Source organism: Peromyscus maniculatus, chromosome 1, assembly GCF_049852395.1.
Source record: "Peromyscus maniculatus bairdii isolate BWxNUB_F1_BW_parent chromosome 1, HU_Pman_BW_mat_3.1, whole genome shotgun sequence".
In the NCBI taxonomy this organism is placed as follows: Eukaryota; Metazoa; Chordata; class Mammalia; order Rodentia; family Cricetidae; genus Peromyscus; species Peromyscus maniculatus.
The window spans coordinates 5887066-5909358 of NC_134852.1; the positions used below are offsets into that span (position 1 = coordinate 5887066).

The following is a 22293-nucleotide window of genomic DNA, read 5'->3' on the forward strand; positions in this document are numbered from 1 at the left end:
TGTAGAGACAGTCCTGAAGAGCAAGTAATCTGTGGCATTGTATTCATGAGACTTTGCTAAGTATTCTATAATGTTAACAATGTGAAAAACATTTACTAATTGTGAGTTCTTTAGATGATATCCTGCTGTTAGTCATGAGTATGTGTTATAGAATGAAAAGAACACCTCCTGAAAAAGTAGAATTTAATCCATTCATGTAAATCCCCTCCAACATTGTAAAGCATATGGTATTAATGATAGTAACAGGATTAAAATTAAAAACATATATAATGGAGGCAGTTTTTGATGAAGAGTTAGTATTTGTGAGTGTCCCACAGCCATTTATCATGAACAGTCACAGGAAATTAGTCACAAAGAACCTCCAGAGTCAGACTAATTAATGTAACAAAGTACCAATGGTAGTATCATACTCAATTGTGAAAAAGCAGAAATTTTTCATTAAGTCTTGAAGTTAAGAGTCATCTCTCTTCACACATTTTCAGCTTTGTACTTGAAGACTTCGCTAATACAGAAACAGAAGTATAGGATAAAAGAGAGAGAGAGAGAAATAAATACCACTGTCATTGTGTGAATATAACATGATTGTCTATGTAAAAATTATGAATCATTGTATGATAAGTCTTTCTAGCAATATGAATCTGGGATGATTGATGTGCAAGCCAATTGCTTTTTCATATATGAGAAATAGTCATTGGAAAATGCAATGAAAAACACACCAATTTCATTCAAGACTCACCACCCTCACACCTGTAATACTACTTTGCTGTTGTGAAGGTTTCTTTGATGGGGTTATTTACAGTGGTTAGCAATTGCTACAAATCAGAAATTTGTGTTAAGAAAACACTGTCAAAGTCCTGCCCACATTGTCTTGTGGGACAGTCCATATTCCATCAGTGTGTTATATTGGCTTTATATTTCAAGAGAAACCCCATGAAGAACATGTGTTGAAGACTGAACGGATGGAGGGTCACAAAGAGAGTTTTGAGACATCATAGGCAGAGTGACTTTGAATTCTGGGCTCTGACTTTCCTTGTTTTTTTGTTGTTATTGAGGTACATTCTTTATTTCTAATTCAATAGAGAGACACACATCTGCCACAGAGAATATGAAAATTTATTAAAATGACACATGGGGAGTGGGAGAAAAAAATGTACAGAAATGAGGAGCTAAGCCAGGCAGATGGGACAGGATATTCCCTCACTATATAGATCAATAAAGGAGTTGGTTCAGTCAGCAAACACCCATAGTAGGTGGAGGGATGTAAACTCACTTGCTGAGGAAGGATCTCATCACACCCAAGGTTAACTCTGCACCCAAAACACATTTGCTCCATGGATATTCTCTCACCCGTTCCTTATGGTAAGAACTGGATTTTCTTACAGAATTCTTGGGATCATCACATTTATTTCCCAGAATCTGGAACATTGAGGTATAATTCTTTCTTCTCTAATTACTTCTCAGCTGCATGTTGGGCCTGCTTCTGGCTGCCCCAAGCCTCAAAGACCAGAATCCCAAGGACTATGAGGATCATGACAGCAAATCCCATCCTGATGAGATTCTCCACTGTGTGATCCTGGATCTCTGAGTCTGTGGTTGTGGACAAAGAAGTTACAGAGTTTACTGATTGTCAAATTTCCTCAAGATGACTATATGTTCCCAAGATAACTAAATATCCACCCAGGTCCCCTGCCTTACTGTGACAAAACCTGGAGCCTCTGTTTCCAGTGTTATGATTTTAAATTATCTTTGTTCAACTGTGTTGGGTTTAGGCATGTTCTGGGATGGACTGAAAATCTCAACTGATTCTGAGAACAGAAGAAGAGTAATAGGATGTGTGCCTGCTTAAGAGAGCTTCAGGGTGTTTCTTCTGCATTCTACTTTCTCATTTATTGCAAATACCAATAATTCTTATCCTAAAAGCTCATGAAGTCTTGAATGAATCTGTTCACTGTTATAGCTGGGCTCCTTCTCTTATTCTTTTTAAATATCCATTTATTTATTTATTTATTTATTTATTTATTTATTTATTTATTTGTTTGTTTGTTTGTTTGTTTGTTTATGTTACTTCCCAGTTGCAGTTCCCACCACTCTTCCCAGTCACTCCACCCCAATCCCTCTGTTCTCACCCTTGAATCCACTCCTCCATTTCTGTTTAGGAAAGGGCAGGTCTCCCAGGATCATCACCAACATATGATGTATAGTTGAGGTAAGACTGAGCACTTCCCCATGTATTAAGGTGGGGTAAAGTACCAAGTATTAAGAGTAGGGTCCCCAAAGCTGGTAAAAGATTCAGAGACAGTCTATGTTCCCATTAGGAGTTCTTATTAGATTCTTCAGGACCACTGTGAAAACCCCTGAAAACAGTAAATTTAGAGTAGAAAAAATTGACAAGACATTCCAGGCACTGACCCCCGAGTCATGACACTGAGCAGCCACAGGGCCATTCTGAATGTGGTGTCTCTGTTTAGCTCAGAAGTGGTTGTGTGAACAACATTCTCAGTTTGGGATGGTTTCCTAAATGATTTTTTTCTGAGTGTTTGTTCTCTTGTGCCACGTAGACCTCCCATCGCTCCTGTGATCTGAGACTTCCCCTGACCTGTTCTGAATACAAAGGGACTAACTAGGGCTGGTCAAGGAGAAAAGAACTTACAGTGTCTCAGAAATGAGATACAGTTCCTGTTAAGATTGAGAACATGTGTCTTGTTCAAAAACTTTCCCTGATGTTCCTTCCCACATCAGACCAAGAAACTTCTCTATGTCCAGTTCAGCTAGGAGCTCATCCTTCTGAGGTAGATTGTCCTCCATCTCTTTCCTTTCCCATATCATGTGGGAAAAAATGGTGTGGAGCAGAGTCATGCAGAGTGTTTGCAGTTCTGGCTCTCAAAATAAGATGTGAAGTGTGCATGCGTGCGTGCGTGCGTGCGTGTGTGTGTGTGTGTGTGTGTGTGTGTGTGTGTGTGTGTTTGTTTATGTGTGTGTGTGAAACAGGGAAGAATATATTGTACATCTCTGGGCTTTCACCTAATATTTCCCTCAAAGGCATGGCTAGCCCACACTAAGTATAAATGCCAAGACTGACATTGTAACCCTTACTTGTCTCCTCTTTACAAATAGTAGTTACCGAGACAAACAGGACAGCAATAGTGTGAGGAGAGAGTGGTGCAGCTCTTCCTTCACTCTAGGAGTCTCATGGGTCCATGGTGGATTGTACCCTGAGGTCCTGTCTCCAAACCTTCTCTTATTCAGATGAGCACACCAGTGGCAAGGGGAGGACATTCTTATCTGTCACCCCTCAAAACTAAGCTGAACCCATACAGTCTCAGTTCCTCAATTTCACCCTGAATAGAAATGTTGTAGACTCCACAAAGCAATAGATTTTGACTGGGACTGCTGGATTTTATTTTCCTTAATGTGATTATTATTATGTTCAGGTTTTTATGACAAATTCTATTTGGTAGGGTTGTGCTACGAACGTGGATCTGTTTTGAACAGAAAAAAAGTATAGCAGGATTTGTTTACTCTACCAAGGCTGCCTCCTACCATAGATACACCATGGGTCATAGATACACTGAGAGCAAGGGTCTGAGAATATTGATAAATGGAGGGTGATGAGCAGAGGTTGTCACTGGGGACTGGTTTCTGCCTAGTATCTTATATCTGTCTGTGGTCTTCTCAAGATGGTCTTTTAGACAACCAGAAAGCATTCTGGGTTCCATAAGCAGGGACTGAAGTGAGCATGCCTAGAAATATCCATGTTGGCCTCCACCATCACGAGGGTGAATATATATCTGGCTGACTTCTGCAGGATTTGTAACCCAATCCTAGCCAATAACTGTTGTAAATGTATAAGACTGATATACCCTTTAGCTCAGAAAGATCTGGATCACCTCAACTTGGACAATGAGCTCCATATGGCCACTGGCACCAGACTACAGGTACAGAGGTGAGTTGATTTACTCATAGTACCTGTAAGTGCCCATGATAGTGTAGGTGATAGAACTCATGGAGAATACTAGAATCAACACCCTTGATCCAGAGGGAGGGGTCCTGAATCCCCTGATGTGGCCCTGTGCCTCACCCTTGCACATGTCACCACAGCTGTGGGACAGCCCCACTGCAGAATCAGGTGTTAGAGGATTCTTCTTTCAAGAAAAGCCAAGGCCAGAACTGAAAGTAACTTAAGGGTGTGGGCCTCAAACTTCCATTTATAAACAGAGGAGCAGCTTTCTGGAAACAGAAAAATTTGTCCAGTTCTGCATCTCTAGAAGCAACTGTATTAAGCCGATAACTAGCTACTGTCCATCAAGGCCCCACATTCCAATAGGGTATTTACATAGCCTCCTTGGGTCTGACTCCATGCAGCTGAGATGTTTGTTCTCAGATCTTTAGTGGCAGAATGGGGAATTGAGTGTCTGGGTTTCCTTTTCTCCATGTCACCCACCTGGCCCATCCTCCAGGCTGAGCCTAAAAATCTCTGGAATCCACCTTCTGTAGCACTAACTAATCCCTGCATTTCTGAACTCTCAATTGAGATCTCTGTTCACTCTTACATGCATAAGCTGAAGTGAGAACTTTTTCAGGCTAAGAGCCATGAGCTCCATGAGTATGCAGCATACTCCCTTCACTGATACTCACCATCTATTGGAATGGGCCTTGAGGGTGGCAGGCTGGAGGCTCCAAAGGATCCTAGGAAAAAGAACAAGAAGAGTGTAGGAGGTAAAAACCCAGGGAACTGCCTCTGCTAACTTCTCAATATCTGCAATGAAACTTTCCCATGATCCTCATGCTGTCTGCCTCAATCCTAGATTGCAATAGAGGATGGAGTGGAAATTACTGGAAAGACCGCTGCTGGCATCCACTTCTTTGGCAGGGAAATCGCCTTCTGACTAACCTTCCTATTGTCCCCTTAATCCCACTCAAGTCAAGGGCTCTCCTAGGGTTTGGATTGTAAGTCACCCTGAGAGTTCAGGGTCACCTAACCTGAGACAGTGAGCTCCACAGGGACACTGGCTTGTGTCAGCAGGTAGGGAGATGAGTCTTGAGATCCATAGCACCTGTAGGTGCCTGAGAGGGCAGAGGTCACAGCACTCATGGAGAATTCTGCCTGGAACTCCTGAACTTGAAAAGTTGATTTTAGTCTCTGGGGTTGTTGGGCTGCTCCCTCCTTGGACAGAAAGTAAGTGTCCACCTGGTCTGTTGACTGACACAGCAGGGTCACATTGTCTCCAGAGTGTACTGTGGAGTTAGGCTTCACTGAAAGGGAAGGACTGAAGGGAAGCTGTCCTAAAGAGAAGAGGGAGGATGAGAGGCTGCCTTCAATGTTCTGAGCTGACACCTCACCTGGGTCTGCACTGAGCACCTGGGACTCTGTCTCTTTTCTCTGACTTAGCCCATCTCCTGTTCTCCTGTCTCTGTATCTGTTTCTGAATAAGATCCCTGTCCCTCATCCCAGCCATCAACTTCTTAAATTCCCCATGAGGACCCAAGCAGAAGCTAAGTACCTGAGGGAAAGTGATTAGCCCTCACCTGTTATCAGGATGTCCAGGGGGTCACTGGAGGCTGACCACGCAGAGGAGAGGTTGTATGCACCATAGCATCTGTATTGGCCTCCAGTAGAGCTGCTCACGGGGTCCAGTGTGAAGTTGGCAAAGGAGAGGCCACTCTGGGTCCACTGGCCCCCATTCTGGGTGAAGTCAGCTCTCCCTAACTTGTACAGAGCAAATCTGTCATAGTTGATGTCAGAGCAACACTGCAGGGTGAGGCTCTTCCCAGGGTCCAGGATCTGGCCTTGGTGAGTCAGCAAGGACGGCTTCTTGGAGAGGCCTAGAGGGAAGGGGACAGGCTACTGATTAAGGAGCTGATTTCTACCAAACACTTATCATTTCCCATCTTGCTTCCTCATGTCACTGCTTCTCCCCAGGAGTGGGGCTCTGGCTCAGCCACCAGAGTCTTCCTCAACCACTGTTTTTTTTTGATTTTTCGAGACAGGGTTTCTCTGTGTAGCTTTGGCACCTATCCTGGAACTCTTCCTGCCTCTGCCTCCCAAGTGTTGGTATTAAGGTGTTCACCACCACCACATGACCCTCAACCACTCTTTACCCAAAACTACCCAGTGGGACAGGATTGGTCAATGATGAGGCTGACTCACCTGAGATGTGTATTTGCAGGGGCTCACTGGGCACTGACCACAAGTGTCGGGTATGGTTGTAGTAACCATAACATCTGAATGTTCCTCTGTGGTTGTGTGTTACATGATCTATAGGGAACAAGGCTTGCCACTGCCTAATATGGTATATATGCTGTGAGTTCAGAGAGCTGAGGAACTTTTGATCTTCCTTGGTGAGAATGAACTTGTCATATCCTTCTTGGGAGACACACTGGAGGGTCAAGTTCTCTCCTGAAGTCACCACAGGGCTGAGCAGGGCTGTCAGGCTGGGTTTATTGTAGTAGATTCCTAGGAGAGAAGGAGGCAGCCTGTTTCATGGCCTCACACAGACACAGTGTTCTCCAGGACTAGGCTGTGGGAGGGGAATATTCCTGAGAGCAGAGCCTGGGGCTGAGACCCTGACTGTCCCCTCACCTGTCAACACCAGTTCCAGGGTGTCACTGGGCTCTGACCAGCCAGCTGAGCTGTAACAGTAACAGTGATATTGTCCCCCATGTTGCTGTGTCACAGAAGGGATGGAGAACTTGGCCTTGTTCTCAGGCTTCTCTAGGGTCTGTGTGTCCAAGGGTTTCTGTCTTCCCTCTTTATGTAGAAAACATATTTCTGCATCCATGGTCCCCTGACACCAGATGGTCATGGGGCTTCTGTAAGTGACCACAGAGCCTGGCTCAACCTTGTTGGTGGGTTTGTGGAGGGTCCCTGCAAGGAAGTGGGAGAGAAGAAGGTGGGTATGTCTGAAAGTGGCACAGAGAAAGTCACAGTTGTGGATGCCACTTTTTTCTTTTCAATTTATTTTTCTCTCATACAATACATCCTGACAGCAGCCGTCCCACGTCCCCTCTCCCCCAGACCCACTGCTCCTCTGTTTCCATTCAGAAAGAAAAGTTTTTTTCCAGTGATATTAACTTAACACCAAATAACAGCATGCAATAAGACTAACCACACACCCTCATATTAAGGCTGTACAAAGCAACTCAGTAGGAGGAAAAGATTCCACATGCAGGCAAAAGAATCTGAGACATCCCCATTCCTATTGTTATGAGTCTAACAAAAATCCCAAATGAGCTAGGCAGTGGTGGTGCATGCTTTTAATTCCAGCATTCAGGAAAGAGATGCAGGCAGATCTCTCTGAGTTCAAATCCAACCTTGTGTACAGAGTGACTTCCAGGACAGCCAGAGCTATACAGAGAAACTCAAAAACAAAACAAAACAAAAACACCCAAGGTAACAACCACAGCATGTGTGCAGAGAGCCTAGGACAAACCCATGCAGACTGCATGGTTGTTGTTTCTATCTCTGTGAGTCCTCATGATCCTTGCTTAGTAGATTCTGTGGGCCGTGTTCTCCTGATATCCCAAGTGCTCTGGCTCCTGCAACCCTTCCTCCCTCTCTTCTGTGGGTTTCCCTGAGCTGTTGTGGATGGTACATGAGCTCATCCAGAGTAACAGAAGGCCCCATAAGGATTCGTCTCTGTCCTGGACCTCCTGGGCTTTGCTGTCACTGTCTGCCTTGGATTCTGTATCTTGTGTCCCACTCTCTACATGCTCTGTGTGAATGGGCTCAGGAGCCCTGGCCCCTCACACACACCACACACCAAGCCTCCCTGAGCATCTGTATCCTTTCAGCATCATTCTAGGGAAAGGCTGTGGTTCCTCACCTGAGACCAAGAGCTCCAGGGGCTCACTAGGTTCTGACCACAACTGTGGTCTGTTCTTGTTAAAGCTGTAGCATCTGAATGTCCACCTTTGTCTGGAGGTCACAGGGCCCACAGAAAACAGGGCCTGGAACTGTCCATTATAGTAGTTATACTGTGAGTCCAGCATCCAGGAGAGCTTCTGAGGTCCTTCCTTTGTCAGAACAAAACTGTGATATGACTGCCCTGAGACGCACTGGAGGGTGACATTCCTTCCTTCACTCACCACAGGGCTCGGCTGGGCTGACAGGCTGGGTTTACTGTAGACTCCTAGGATAGAAACAGGAATCAGTTAAATGTATCAGGTCTCATTATCCTCTATGGCTGTGAGGTGGAGGTAACCCTGTTAACAGACCCACCTCTTGACAGTCAAGCCTGAGGCTGGGGAGCCTGTGTGTCCTCTCACCTGTCACCACGAGCTCCAGAGAGTCACTGTACTCTGACAACCATCCATCATGGGTCTGATATTGACAGCGATATTGTCCTGCATGTTTTTGGTCTATTTTCGAGATTGAAAATTCAGCCTTGTCCTTAGGATTTTGTAGAAACTCTGTGTGCTTTAGTTTTTGGTTTTCCTCTTTATAGAGTCTGTATACTTTGGCTCCTGTGGTCCCCTCATAGAAGAAGGTCACTGTAGTCTGCTTGTAGACCACAGAGTCTGGCTGTACTGTGAGGACCGGCTTAGGGAGGGCCCCTGCAAGGAAAAGAGCATCTAGGACTCAGGTCAGCCAGCCTCAGATTGCAGACCCAACCCCAACCCTCCAGCCATCCCCAGGGTCAGCACACATGTGTTGTTCTCCATCCTCACTGCCCAGGCATGGCTGCAGGAATGATGAGAAGTCAAGTTCAAGACATCTGCAGACACTCACTCACCTGCCAGCACTGGGGTCCTGAGGCTCACAGTCAGTCCTGGAAGAGAGTTCCCTGTGAGAGGTTTGTCCCTTAAGCTTAAGCAGTCCCCCCACTCTACAGAACCACCTGAGACCCTGGGGTTTCCTGATGGACAAGTGCTGAGCTGTGGGGCAGCATCAATCCTAGACCACAGTATCCCCTCCCCATCTCCACATCTCACCCAGACAGAGCAGGGCTGTGAAGGTGAAGGTCATGGCATCTATAGTGGGAGGCTGCAACTGTGCTCATGGGCAGAGCTACAGAGACTGTCTGGAGGGACAGGAGACATAGGGTGTGATATTTAGAGCCTTGGCACTCCCTATGACATGGTTATACTTCAGCAGCCCCACAGGAATGGGAAGTGCCCTTCTCAGGCACCGGGTTCTGACTTCCCCAAGGCTGTGTCTAGGTCAGGAGGTAGACTGTGCAATCAATTCTTTGTCTGTTTCATCTGTCCTCATCTTTGTCAGTACCAAGTGGAACTGACAAATTAGCAGACTTGAATATTACACATAAGAAACACAAATTTACATGTTGGTTTGCTTTATTCCTTTCACATTTTTAATGTGAAATAATTCCACATATTCAAAATGTTGATGGTTTCTGTGAAACATCTTGCTGTGTACATCTGCATGGAATAAAATTTATAATCCTGTTCTCAAAGTCTCCAGTGCTGAGTTACAAACGTGCTTCATTGTTTCTGGATGTTCGTTCTTTTTTTGATGTGTGTACTTTCATTACAACTTTAAATCACACCGATTTATTATTTACACTTATTTTAAAATTATACTCACTTAATAATAATAAATTACACTTATTTTCTTTACTAAGTGTGTAGATATACTTGTTCCACAGCATGCTAATGGAGGTCAGAGGTCATAGAAAGCAGTTTTCTCCTTGCATAATGTGGATCAGAGTCAGGGCTGGCAGTTGGCAGCAGGTACTTATATACTGATCCTTGTTGCTAGCCCAATCTTACCATCATCACTTTCCTTAGTCCTTTTTCTTCAGGCAAAACAGTAGTCACTGGGCTTGGGCCAAACAAGGTCTCAGCATTATTTGACTTTCTTGCATCACAGGTTAAAGGTAGGGCCACATTTCTTCTTGAGGCAGTTGACTGCACAGTATTGCAGTTGTGTGCAGAACTTGTGGGCAGCAGTGTACAGCTTTATCATAGTTGTGTCTCTGGAGAAACTGGCAAAGGGATGGCTTTTTGATGCCACCACACAGGCACAGCACCAGGTGATTTGTTGGACTCTTTGTGGACCTTGCTGTTAGCCAGGGTGCAACCAGCCTCTATCTCATTGTCCAGGAATGTCTAAGTATTTAAAACATTTTAAATGCCATATTCTGTAGGTCTTTGAAGTGCTTGAAGATCATATACCTAATTGAAATATATCTATATATACCTAGAAAACTTAACTAACATGATTTTAAGTTTGATTATCATGGATGGCTAATTATTAATCTGTATTTTTTAATTATTCATTACAATTTCAATGAGCTACACAAACATATTACCTTAAACAAGAGTAGAAATATATATACAGTATAAGAAAATTAACTTTAAATTTGTATCAATAAACTAAAATCCATAGCAATGTGAAACAAGTTGTTCTTTAAAAGTAGATTCATTAATCTACTCTTTCATCCAATTATATCTGTATCATACCCCCTTTTTTCTTTTAGAAAGATATTGACAATGACCCATAGCAACTTGTAACCAATCTCTAACAAAGACAAATATCTATAATCCATTTTTTTTCTGGAATGTGGGTGTAGTGTTCCAGGTTACTTCCTGCTGATGGAGGGCACCGTATTCTTATGGGGATCCTGAGAAAATTAAGAATTATGATCAAGTCTTGAGTGGAATAGTCTGTGATGCTGCATTCTATGAGCCAGTTGCCTTGAAGCCGCTCTGGATGTTGGATCATCTGGGCCATGATGCCATCAGAGACCTTTCAGAGGGCCTTGGATGATCAACCATATCAGCCTGGAAGTAATCCACATATGGTGATATCATATTTGTGCTGAAATGTGATTTTATTTGTATGTTAATAAATAAAGTTGCCTGGGGGTCAGAGCTAACAGCAAGCCATAGCGGAAGACTGGCATTGGTAACACACACCCTTAATCTGATCACATGGCATGCAAAGTCTCTGTGTTCAAGGACATAGCCGGCTTGGAGACACATGCCTTTAATCTCAATACCAACCATAGAGACCTGGAGGTCTGTATAAACAGGCAGTGACAAGGAGGTCATGTGGTTAGGTTTAGAACCAATGAGAAGGCAGAACAGAATAAAAATACAGACACACAGGAAATAGGTCTCTTTTCTCAGGGGAAGGATGGCAGAGGCTGGTGCACTAAGGGCTACTCTCTAGTGCTCTGACCTCTTGGGCTTTTAAGTCTATATTTGGCTCTGTGTTTCTTTTTTAAAAAGACCGTTAAGAATTACATTTACACCTTCGGCGTAAACAAAAGCAGAACCTCTTTTCCAAAGTAGCATATCTTTAGTCATGAACTTTGAAGTCCAGACACTTTTAAAATATATATAGTGGCCTAACTCAACAGCCTTTACAATCAAATGTCTTTCTATAGTTAAAAATCCCAAAGATAATACAATCCAGATTCTCTGTGTTATTTCCATCTTTATGTGGCTTATGTTTTTTATTACTTTTAATTTCTTTAAAGATTTTATTTTTTAAAACTATTTCTTTATATAACTGTCTATCTTCCTTTTCCTCTATCTTCCAAGCCTACGTACATTTTTACATACATTGTAAACTATTTAGGGTTTTATTTAATACGAAAATGTTTTACTGTGAATCTATAATTCTTCTCTGACCAGGAGAGATTTTACACTGCTGAAATTCTTGGCTAGGGCCAACTTGACAGCCTTGGGTGCTGACTCATCCCACCTCAGCTTCCAATCATGGCAGATAAATGCTTATCACCAATTCCTGGAAGCAGTATGTCTATGTTTTTAAGAAGCAACATGTTGCCCAGAAACCTCTCTCTCTCTCTTTTTTTGTCTTTACTAGCAAAAGGTAAATCCATCATGTTGCGTGCTGCATGGCTTGCAGAAGCCACTGTGTACAGTAGCAGGAATCTGCCTGCTGCACTCAAGGTCATATACTATGAATCAACCATTTTGTAGCTCAAGTCTGTATGCCACAGCCTCTCTGTACCTTGGTGTCTCTATATCTCGACCTACATGAGATATAAAGTAGAAACCTTTTTGGCTTCATTATTGTGTGTTTAGAAGCCCCTTTCAACTCTTTTCAGCCTTATGAAACTCAAGAGGTCCATATTGGTACACCAAGTATAGTTGGAAGTTTTTCTGTGTCCTGCCTGGCCCATAGTCAAGACAAATCTCTGACCCACAGTCCCGCAGTCATTTATAAAATAATCACCCAGAAGCTTATATTAATTATAACTGGTCAGCCATTATCTCAGGCTTATTACTGACTAGCTCTTACACTTAACTCAATTCTTTTTTGTTTAGACACACGTGGCTTGGTACCTTTTCTCAGTTCTGCCTTGTCATCTTGCTTCCTCTGTGTCTGGCTGCTGACTCCTGACTCTGTTCTTCCTCTTCCCAGCATTCTCCTTATCTACTCATCCTGCTTATACTTCCTGCCTGGCTACTGGCCAATCAGCATTTTATTTATCAACCAATCAGAGCAACACACATGCACATAATTTAGAACGACATTTCACAGCACTCTATTCCCCCCCTCAAAATACCCTTCCACCAAGGTCTCATATGCCTCCCACTCTCAAATTGATAACCTCCTCCTCCTGTTTCTCTTCAGAAAATGGAGGGCCTTCCATAGATATCAGCCAGCCATTGTATATAAAGTTACACTGAGACTAAGCACCTCCTCTTCTATTAATGCTAGATGAGGCAATCCAGTAGGAAGAATGGGTCCCAAAAGTAGGCATCAGAGCCAGGGACAGCCCCTGCTGTCACTGTTAGGAGTCCCATAGGACCAAGATACACAACTGTAATAGATATGCAGTAGGTCTAGGTTAGTCTCATGCAGGATCTCTGGTTGTTGGTTCATTAAATTTTTTTAGGGGTCAAGTCTAGGCTGATGTGAAAGAACTTTCTTCCTAGGTTTTCTTTGTCAGGTTTTGTTAATAATTTTCTGGTCTGATAAACTATGTTGGGCTATATTTCCTCTTTCTCTAGTTTTGTAATGTCTTTATTTCAAATTCCCAAACATTTAGAAAAAGCTTCCAGAAAGTGAATTTCCAAAGGGGAACTTTTCTATAAAATTATTCATAGTGCTCTGCTGTTATTACAATTTTAACTAATGTAGGGAGGCTGGAAAGGTAGCTCTGTGGTTAGGAACATGCACTGCTCTTGCTGAGGACCTGAGTTCAGTTCCCAGCACCCACAGCATGTAGCTCACAAACACATATAACTCCAGCTCCTATGTTCACTCTGGCCTCCATAGGAACCCGCATACACATGGCATAAAAACACACAAACACATATACATACACATAGATAAAACATAACACACCTTTAAGAAAATAAAGTGAATATATGTTGTACATATGGGAACCCAGGCAGAAGGACAGCAGGTTGGAGGCCAGCCTTGTTGGGATCACAGGCCTACACCACTACACCCAGCTTTCATTTATGATTGCTAGTCTATATTTTAAATTGTTTTAATTATTTCTTGGGTGTGGGGAAGACACCAAAGACTTAGGTGGAGGTCAGCGAACAAATTGTGGGAGTCAGTTTTCTCTTTGCCCGATTCCTGCTGATTGAACTTAGGATGTCAGGCTTGGTGGCAAGTACCTTTACTGGCCAAGCCATCTCACTGGCCCTATTTTATTTACTTATTCTTTGAGACATGGTTTCTGTATGTAGCTCTGGATACTTGGAACTAACTATTAGACAGGTGACCTCAGATTCAGAGAGACCTGCCTGTCTCTACTTCCTAAGTGCTGAGATTGAAGGCTTGCACCACCATGCCTGGCTTATTTATTTTAAAACAGTGTCACATGTGTTCTAGGCTGGCCTCTTACTCCTGTGCTAAGAAGGTGAAGATGACCTTGACTTCTTGATCCTCCTGTCCACACCTTCAAAGTGCTTGGATTTCAGGTGTATACCTCCACCCTGGCCTTTGGTGGTTAATGTGTGAAACATGTTTCATTCTGCAGCTCAGGATGTCATGAAATTCAGTAGGTATGTCAAGATAACCACAAAACAAAGGCAATTCTCCTGCCTCAGCCTCCCAGGGGTTGGGATTATGGATCTGTGCAACCAAGCCAGTAAATTTTCTCATTTCACAGCTTTGATGAGTGATGTCATTAAAATTAGTACTCAGTGTGAAACCATTTCCTTCTATTTAGTTTCTCATTTCACGTGTTTATTGAGAAATCTGCTTTATTTCCAAAATGTATGATGTTAGTTAAAATGCAGTCGTATTCACAAAAGTTCACAGAACCCCTTGGAGGTCTCTGTTCGGTCTCCCGGCAGGCAGAGGGTCATTGCTCCTTGTTACTGGGAACAGAATCCAGTTGAGTGACTGCCAGAGCAGCATATACAGTGGACTCCTCTGGGGCCTCCCCTGCCTGGGAGGGAGGAGGTGCAGCTGTCCCCTGTCTAAGTGACCTGATGCATACATAGTTGGGCATAGGTCACATCCTGGGGCTCCTTGGATTCAGCAACCTGTAGTGGGAAGGAGTGAGAGGAAGGTTATGCTTGGCTTGGGGGATACTAAAGTCCTGGTGAGGTCAGGACTCACCTGACTGTCCATCTCTCTGTCATCTTCTGCTTGTCCATCTTTGGTGTCCAGGACTTCTGACATGACAGAAGGAAGGATAGCTCCTGCCCTCCTGAGCCTGGAGCCTTTCACCTGGGCATATTTCCCTCCCTGGGGGTCTTCCTCAGCTGGTCTCTGTAGCTGGGAAGTAGTGAGGGACAGGCAGTGTCTCCCTGTTCCCCTGGGTATCTCTGGCCAGTTTTCCACAGCATGGCCAGAGTGACCCATTTAGATAACAACATCCCTGATGGGATCTTCTCGGGCTTCCTTCCTACATTTCTGGTCACCTATCCTGACATTCTAAACCTTGCTGTCTTGGCTGTACTCACACAGTCCATCTACCTGAAAACATGTTTCTGGGGGCTGGAGAGATGGCTCTGTGATTAAGAGTACTGACTACTACTTCAGTGGACCCAGGTTTGGTTCCCAGAACCCACAAGGCAACCTATATTCATATATAACTCTCATTTCAGGGTATATGGCATTCTCTTCTGGCCCCTGAGAGCACCATGCAGGCATGTGGTTCAAAGTCATACATGCTTGTAAAACATCCACACACACAATACAAAACCCCATGTTTCTGCCCAAGTCCCTTTGATTCCTGCCTATAGCTGCTACTTCCATAAATGTTTCTGTGGGTTTTCCCTTCCAGGCTTCCCCTCAGAAGACAATCAGACAGATGCCAAGGAGCCAGAAAGGGGATAGAATCAATGAGACACATGATTCCGGGAAACCAGGAGAGAGTGAGGCAGGTTGTACTTGCAGAAGAGAGGGAAGGGTCAGCTGTGGTTGATTCTGATGGCCAAGGGATGGAGAACAAAAAAGGCTCTCTGGACTAAAATGGGTCCTAAATTCTTAGCACTTCAGATAAAGACAGAAACCTCACCCAATTGTCCAGATTGGCACCATCCTCAGGTTGTGTGTCCTCTACTGAAGTGTCTGTCCAAAGAACAAACTGAATGTCTCCTGAGCAGAGTCTAGGGATGACCCTGACCCCTGGTTTCCTACATTGCCCCAGGTGTGGACAGAGAATCAGGGAGTGTTGTGATTTCCAGGGTCTATAGTGAGAAGTTTAGACCCAAATAGCAAAGACCCCAGAGCCTCTCCTCCACCCCTGCAATGCTGTGTCCTCAGACTTCTCCCTCCCCAGGACCCTCTTTATCTCACAAAGTCTTTCTTCCTGGGTGGCAGCAGCTGGATTGGATCTGGAGAGACAAGAAGATGTCAGTTGTCAGTGAGGTGTGTCAGGAAGGTGGGGTCTATGTCTCTGGCCATGAGTTACCTCTTCTGGGAGCCTCTGTCTCTGGTTACAGGCTCTGCAGCTCCTGTAGTAAGTTGCAACTCCATATCTTTATGGCCTGCAAGAGAGAGAAGAGTCTCAGCTTCCTCCTCCCCCCAGGCATGTACAGGCAAGGAAAGAAGGAAGGAAGGAAGGGACCTTTACATCATGGGTGAGAGAGCAAATGTCCCAGGACATGGTGAAGCTCATAGAACACCTGAAATTGCACAGTTTCTGAGATCACGTTCTTTCTGATCTGAGATCAGCAGTGTTTCTAAACTACCCAGCCCAAATTTGAGGGTTCTCTGAGGCTGGTGTCCTGATCTTGTGCTTGAATGTTCACAGGGGAACCTGAGACCCAGGTCACCCACACCATACTCACCATCCTTCCTGAATTTTCCCTGATGCCTTCGTTAGAGGAGGAAGATGAGGATGAAGAGGAACAGGAGGAAGGCCACAGAGACTCTACCCAGAGCCTCAGGTACCCTTCCAGTCCTGAGACACAAGTGACGTCATGAGTGGGGAATGTTGCTGCTTAACTGAGTACCTACTGTGTGACAGACACATTCTGGGTCTTTGCACTCATCATCTCTTCTCCTCAGAATCATGCAACAAGGAATTGTCTCTTTTTCTGTCCCCACATTTCACTGGCCTCATGAGGATCACCTGACTGGAAGTGGCAGAGCTGGGAGCTGAACTCAAGGACTCTTCCAGCTTTTTTTCTCTCCACCTGAGCTGAGCTTCCTGAGCTGGAGGGGAGGAGCCTGAATGTCCTGCCCTGGCCCTGTGACTCACCCTTACACATGTCACCACCACTGTGGTACAGACCCACTGCAGAATCAAGTTCTGAAGGTTTCCTCTCAGGAGAGGTCACAGCCAAGGCCAACATTGAAAGAAATGTGGGCCAGGCTTCTCTCCTTTTTACTCAGGAAAAGAGCGGTCTATCCAGAAAAGGAAAGTTGGTCCAAGTTAGCATCTCCAGAGTCAGCTGTGTATCAAGCCCATAATTAACTATTGCCCTCTTGGTCCCATCTTCTGACAGAGACCTTATTATCCCTCTGGAACCTCACTCCATCCATGCTTTTGAGAGGTTTGTTCTCAGGGCCTTAGAGGCAGGATGGTGAGGCAAATGTCTGAGATCCCTCTTCTCCACCTCACCCACCTGCCCCGTCCTCCAGATTGAGCCAAAACATCTCTTTCTGGATGCCAACTTCTGTATTCCAACCTCAAGTCCGGGTTTCTAGGGTCTCTGTTTGGATCTCTATTTGCCTCTGACACTCACAAATTGAATGGACATAGAAATGAGCACCTCAATGGGCTAACCTGTGGTGGGAGCCTACGTCCTGCACTGAGGTGTGTTATACTTACCGGCCCTTGGCATGGGTCTTGATGGGGGTGGTCTGGAGGCTCCAGTAAGTCCTAGGAAACAGAACAAGAGGAGGGTGAGAGTTAGATGCTTACCCAGGGACCTGTCTCTGCTCACTGTCTTACCTTTGTCCTGTAACCTCCCCAAGATCTTCATGCTGTCTACCACAAACCTAGATTGCAGTAGAGGGTAGAGTGGACATTACTTGAGGGATCCCTGCTTGGATCTACTTCTTAGAAAGGAAAGTGCCTTCTGACTGATGTTTCCTACTGGCCCCTTAATCCCATCCAAGTCAAGGGCTCTCTTACAGTTTGGATTGTAAATCACGCTGAGAGTTCAGGGTCACCTCACCTGAGACAGTGAGCTCCACAGAGGCACTGCCATGTGACAACAGGGAGATGAGTCTTGAGATCCATAGCACCTGTAGGTGCCCGAGAGGGCAGAGGTCACAGCACTCACGGAGAATTCTGCCTGGAAGTCCCAATCTTGTAACTTTGACTTTAGTCGCTGGGGTTGTTGGGCTGCCCCCTCCTTGGACAGAATGAAAGTGTCCACTTTGTATGGTGACTGACACAGCAGGGTCACGTTGTCTCCAGAGTGTACTGTGGAGTTAGGCTTCACTGAGAGGGAAGGACTGAAGGGACGCTGTCCTAAGGACAAGAGGGATGATGAGAGGCTGCCTCTATTATTCTGAGATGACACTTTACCTGGATCTGCCATGAGGATCTGGGTTTCTTTTGTCTCTCCCCGACCTCCTGTCCTGCTCCCCATCTCTGCATCTGTTGCCGAATAATAATATCCTTGTCCTTCATCCCAGCAATTACCTCCTTAACTCCACCATGCAGAAATTAGGTGTCCGAGGGTAACTGTTTAGTTTCTCACCGGTGATCAGGATGTCCAGGGAGTCACTGGAGACTGACCACCCAGAGGAGAGGTTGTGTGCACCATAGCATCTGTATTGGCCTGCGGTAGAGCTGCTCACAGGGCCCAGTGTGAAGTTGGCCAAGGAGAGGCCACTCTGGGTCCGATGGCCAACATTCTGGGTGAAGTCAGCTCCCCCTAACTTGTACAGAGCAAATCTGTCATAGTTGATGTCAGAGCAACACTGCAGGGTGAGGCTCTTCCCAGGGTCCAGGATCTGGCCTTGGTGAGTCAGCAAGGAGGGCTTCTTGGACAGGCCTAGAGGGAAGGTGACAGGCTAGTGATTGAGGAGCTGGTTTTTATCAAACACTGATCCCCTCCCTTCCTGCCCTGCACATGTCACTGCTTCTCCCCAGGAGTGGGGCTCTGGCTTAGCCACCAGGCTCTTCCTCTCCCACTCTCCACCCACCACTACCCAGGGGTACAGTTCCATGGCAAAGGGCTTAGGGTGTCAAAAAAAATTGGTCAGTGGTGAGGCTGACTCACCTGAGATGTGTATTTCCAGGGGCTCACTGGTCACTGACCACCAGTGTGGAGTATGGTTGTAGTAACCATAACATCTAAATGTCCCTCTGTGGTCTGGTGTTACATGATCTATAGAAAACAAGGCTTGGTACTGCATAACACTTTGTGTATACTGTGAGTTCAGAGACCTGAGGAACTTCTGGTCATCTTTGGTGAGAATGAACTTGTCATATCCAGGATATGAGACACACTTGAGAGTCATGTTTCCTCCTGAGGTCACCACAGGGCTGTGCAGGGCTGTCAGGCTGGGTTTATTGTAGTAGATTCCTAGGAGAGAAGGAGGCAGCCTGTTTCATGGACTCACACATGTAGAATGCTATCCAGGGCTAGGCTGTAGCAGGGGAATACTTCTGAAAGCAGAGCCTGGTCCTGAGACGCTCACCTGTCACCACCAGTTCCAGGGTGTCACTGTGCTCTGACCAGCCAGCTGAACTGTAACAGTAACAGTAATATTGTCCCCCATGTTGTTGTGTCACAGAAGGGATGGAGAACTTGGCCTTGTTCTCAGGCTTCTCTGGGGTCTGTGTGCCCCAGGGTGTTTGGCTTCCCTCTTTATGCAGAACACATATTTCTGCATGCAGGGTCCCCTGACACCAGATGGTCACTGCACTCCCGGAGGAGACCATAGAGCTTGGCTCAGCCTTGGTGGTGGGTTTGTGGAGGGTCCCTGTAAGGAAGTAGGAGAGAAGGAGTTGGGTATGTTTGGCAGTGGCACAGAGAAAATCTCTCTGTGGATGGTACTGTTATTATCTTTTCAATTTATTCTTCTGTTATATAATACATCCTGATGACAGCCTCCTTGCCACCCCTGTCCTCGAGATCCACTATGCCTTTGTGTCCTTTCAGATTAGAGAAGGCTTCCCAATAATCTTAACAGAACAAGGCATAGCAACATGCAACAAGACTAGGCACACACCCTCATATTAAGGCTCTACAAGGCAACCCAGTAGGAGGAAACAGATTCCACATGCAGGCAAGTGTCAGAGACATCTCCATTCCTATTGTTATGAGTCTAACAAAAACCCCAAACTAGTCAGGTCATGCTAGTGCATGCCTTTGTTCCCAGCACTCAGGAGACAGAATCAGGGAGATCTCTGTGAGTTCAAGGGCAGCCTGGTCTACAGAGTGAGGTCCAGGACATACAAGGCTACGCAGTGAAACTCTAAAAACAGAAACAAAATAAAAAAGAACCCAAGGTAAACCACCGCAGCATGTGTGCATGCTAGGTCAGACCTAGGGCAGGCTCCATGGTTGCTGCTTCAGTCTCTGTGAGCCCTCATGATCCCTGCTTAGTTGATTGTGTGGTCCATGTTCTCCTGATGTCCTGAGTGCTCTGGCTCCTGCAACCCTTCCTCCCTCTCTTCTGTGGGGTTCCCCGAGCTGTTGTGGGTGGCACATGAGCTGATCCAGAGTAACGGAAGGCCCCATAAGGATTTGTCTCTGTCCTGGACCTCCTGTCTTTGCTTTCACCGTCTGTCCTGGAATCTATATCTTGTGTCCCACTCTCTACCATGCTCTATGTCATGGGCTCAGGAGCCCTGGCCCCTCACACACACCACACACCAAGGCCTCCCTGGCACCTGTATCATTTCAGCATCATTCTAGGGAAAGGCTGGGGTTCCTCACCTGAGACCAGGAGCTCCAGGGGGTCACTAGGGTCTGGACACACCTGTAGGATGTTCCTGTTAAAGCTGTGGCATCTGAATGTCCACCTTTTTCTGGAGGTTACAGGGCCCACAGAAAACAGGACCTGTAACTCTCCAGTAGAGTAGTTATACTGTGATTCTAGTGTCCAGGAGTGCTTAGGTGGTTCTTCCTTAGTCAGAACAAAACTGTGATATGACTGCCTTGATGCACACTGGAGGGTGACATTCCCTCCTTCAGTCACAACAGGGCTGGTCGGGGCTGACAGGCTGGGTTTACTGTAGACTCCTAGGAGAAAAACAGGAATCAGTTAAATATATCAGGTTTCATTGTCCTCCAGGGCTGTGTGGTGGAGGTAGTCCTGTGAATAGACACACTTCTTTACAGTTTAACCTGAGGCTGGGGACCCTGTGTGTCCTCTCACCTGTCACCACCAGTTCCAGGGAGTCACTGTACTTTGACCAACTTCCACTATGGGTTTGATATTGACAATGATATTGCCCTGCATGCTGTTGATCTATTTTTGAGATTGTGTAGACAAGCCTTCTTCTTCAGATTCTGTGGAATCTCTGTGTGACTTATTTCTTCATATTCTCCTTTGTAGAGTCTATATGCTCTACCTCCTATGGTCCCCTCACAGAAGAAGGTCACTGTAGTCTGCTTGTAGACCACGGAGTCTGGCTGTACTGTGAGGACAGGCTTAGGGAGGTCTCCTGCAAGGAAAAGAGCAGCTAGGACTCAGGGCAGCCAGCCTCAGATTGCAGACCCAACCCCAACCCTCCAGCCATCCCCAGGGTCAGCACACAGGTGTTGTGCTCCATCTTCACTGCCAGGCATGGCTGCAGGAATGATGAGAAGTGAAGCTCAGGACATCTGCAGACACTCACTCACCTGCCAGCATTGGCGCCCAGGACCCAGAGTCAGTCCTAGAAGAGAGTTCCCTGTGAGAGGTTTGTCCCTGAAGCTTGAGCAGGTCCTTCCCTCTGCAGAACCTCCTGAGACCCTGGGGTTTCCTGATGGGACAGTGCTAGGCTGTGATGCAGCATCAACCCTAGATCACAGTATCGCCTCCCCCTCTGCACATCTTACCCAAACAGAGCAGGGCCTTGAAGGTGAAGGTCATGGTATCTCCTCCTGGAGCCTACAACTGTGCTCATGGGCAGAGCTACAGAGACTGGAGGGAGAGGAGACACAGGGTGTGGCCTCTTAAGCCTGGGGACTTCCAATGACATGGTTGTACTTCATCAGCCCCCAGGAAGAGGAACTGCCCTACTCAGGCACCAAGCACTAATTTCCCCCAAGGCTTTGTCTAGGTCAGGTCGTAGACTCTGTGATCAATTCTTTGTCTGTTTCATTTGTCCTCATCTTTGCCTGTTCCCCTTGGAACTGACGAATTAACAGACATGTCTGAATATTACACATAAGAAACACAAATTTACATGTGAGTTTCCTTTATTCCTTTTCACGTTTTTTTATGTGAAATACTTCTTCGTATTCAAAATGTTTGAAGGTTTCTGTGAAAGGTCTCACTGTGTACATCTGCATGGAATGAAATTTATAAATCTCTTCCTCATAGTCTCAAGTGCCAGGATACAGATGTGCACCTCCATTTCTGTTTTTTTTTGTTCTTTTTGATGTGTGTACTTTATGCTACAACTTTAAATTACATATATTTAGTTATTTACACTTATTATTTTAAATTACACTTATTTAGTCATAATAAATTACCCTTATTTTTTTCTTTATTTTCTTCTTTCTTCTTTATTTTCTACCCTTATTTATCTCCACAGCAGATGCATGGAGGTCAGAGGACAACTGCCGGAGGCAGATTTTTCCTTGCACAATGTGGATCAGAGTCGGGGTTGAAGTTGGCAGCAGCACTCATACGCTGATCTGTGTCAATCACCCAGTCTTGGCATCATCACTTTCCTTAGTCCTTCTGCTTCAATTCAAACATTGTCATTGGCTGCCTGGAGTCCTGGGCCAAACAAGGTCCCAGCATTATTTGACTTAATTGTGGTG

The 22293-nt window shown here is 45.4% G+C and overlaps 1 protein-coding gene and 1 pseudogene across 2 annotated transcripts; both read right to left on the reverse strand.

Annotated features, from left to right (window-relative positions):
• Positions 1–1096: 1096 nt before the first annotated feature.
• On the reverse strand, positions 1097–9022 carry LOC102919391 (paired immunoglobulin-like receptor B). Its single transcript, XM_076568420.1, has 10 exons — positions 8932–9022; positions 8733–8768; positions 8266–8553; positions 7824–8129; positions 6581–6865; positions 6149–6454; positions 5527–5823; positions 4981–5283; positions 4636–4686; positions 1097–1587 (listed from the first exon to the last, which is right to left on the reverse strand). Exons 1-10 carry the CDS (start codon positions 8963–8965, stop codon positions 1451–1453), a joined length of 2043 nt encoding a protein of 680 aa, XP_076424535.1. The 5' UTR covers positions 8966–9022; the 3' UTR covers positions 1097–1450.
• Positions 9023–14108: 5086 nt separating this feature from the next.
• Positions 14109–21172, reverse strand: LOC102928019 (paired immunoglobulin-like receptor B; annotated as a pseudogene). The gene is made up of 13 exons (XR_013045241.1): positions 21163–21172; positions 20696–20984; positions 20254–20559; positions 19010–19294; positions 18589–18894; positions 18064–18360; positions 17490–17831; positions 17184–17234; positions 16198–16310; positions 15819–15894; positions 15423–15741; positions 14519–14671; positions 14109–14442 (listed from the first exon to the last, which is right to left on the reverse strand). The product of XR_013045241.1 is annotated as a paired immunoglobulin-like receptor B (transcript).
• Positions 21173–22293: the final 1121 nt, after the last annotated feature.

Bases quoted from the DNA above. Each gene is read 5' to 3' on its own strand.
- LOC102919391 (XM_076568420.1), bottom strand. From the start codon at position 8,965: ATGACCTTCACCTTCACAGCCCTGCTCTGTCTGG. The intron at 6,455-6,580 runs GTGAGGGGACAG...CTTCTCTCCTAG, and splicing joins CCTGGAACTGGTGTTGACAG to GAATCTACTACAATAAACCC. The intron at 4,687-4,980 runs GTTAGGTGACCC...TCTTTTTCCTAG, and splicing joins TGTGGAGCTCACTGTCTCAG to GATCCTTTGGAGCCTCCAGC.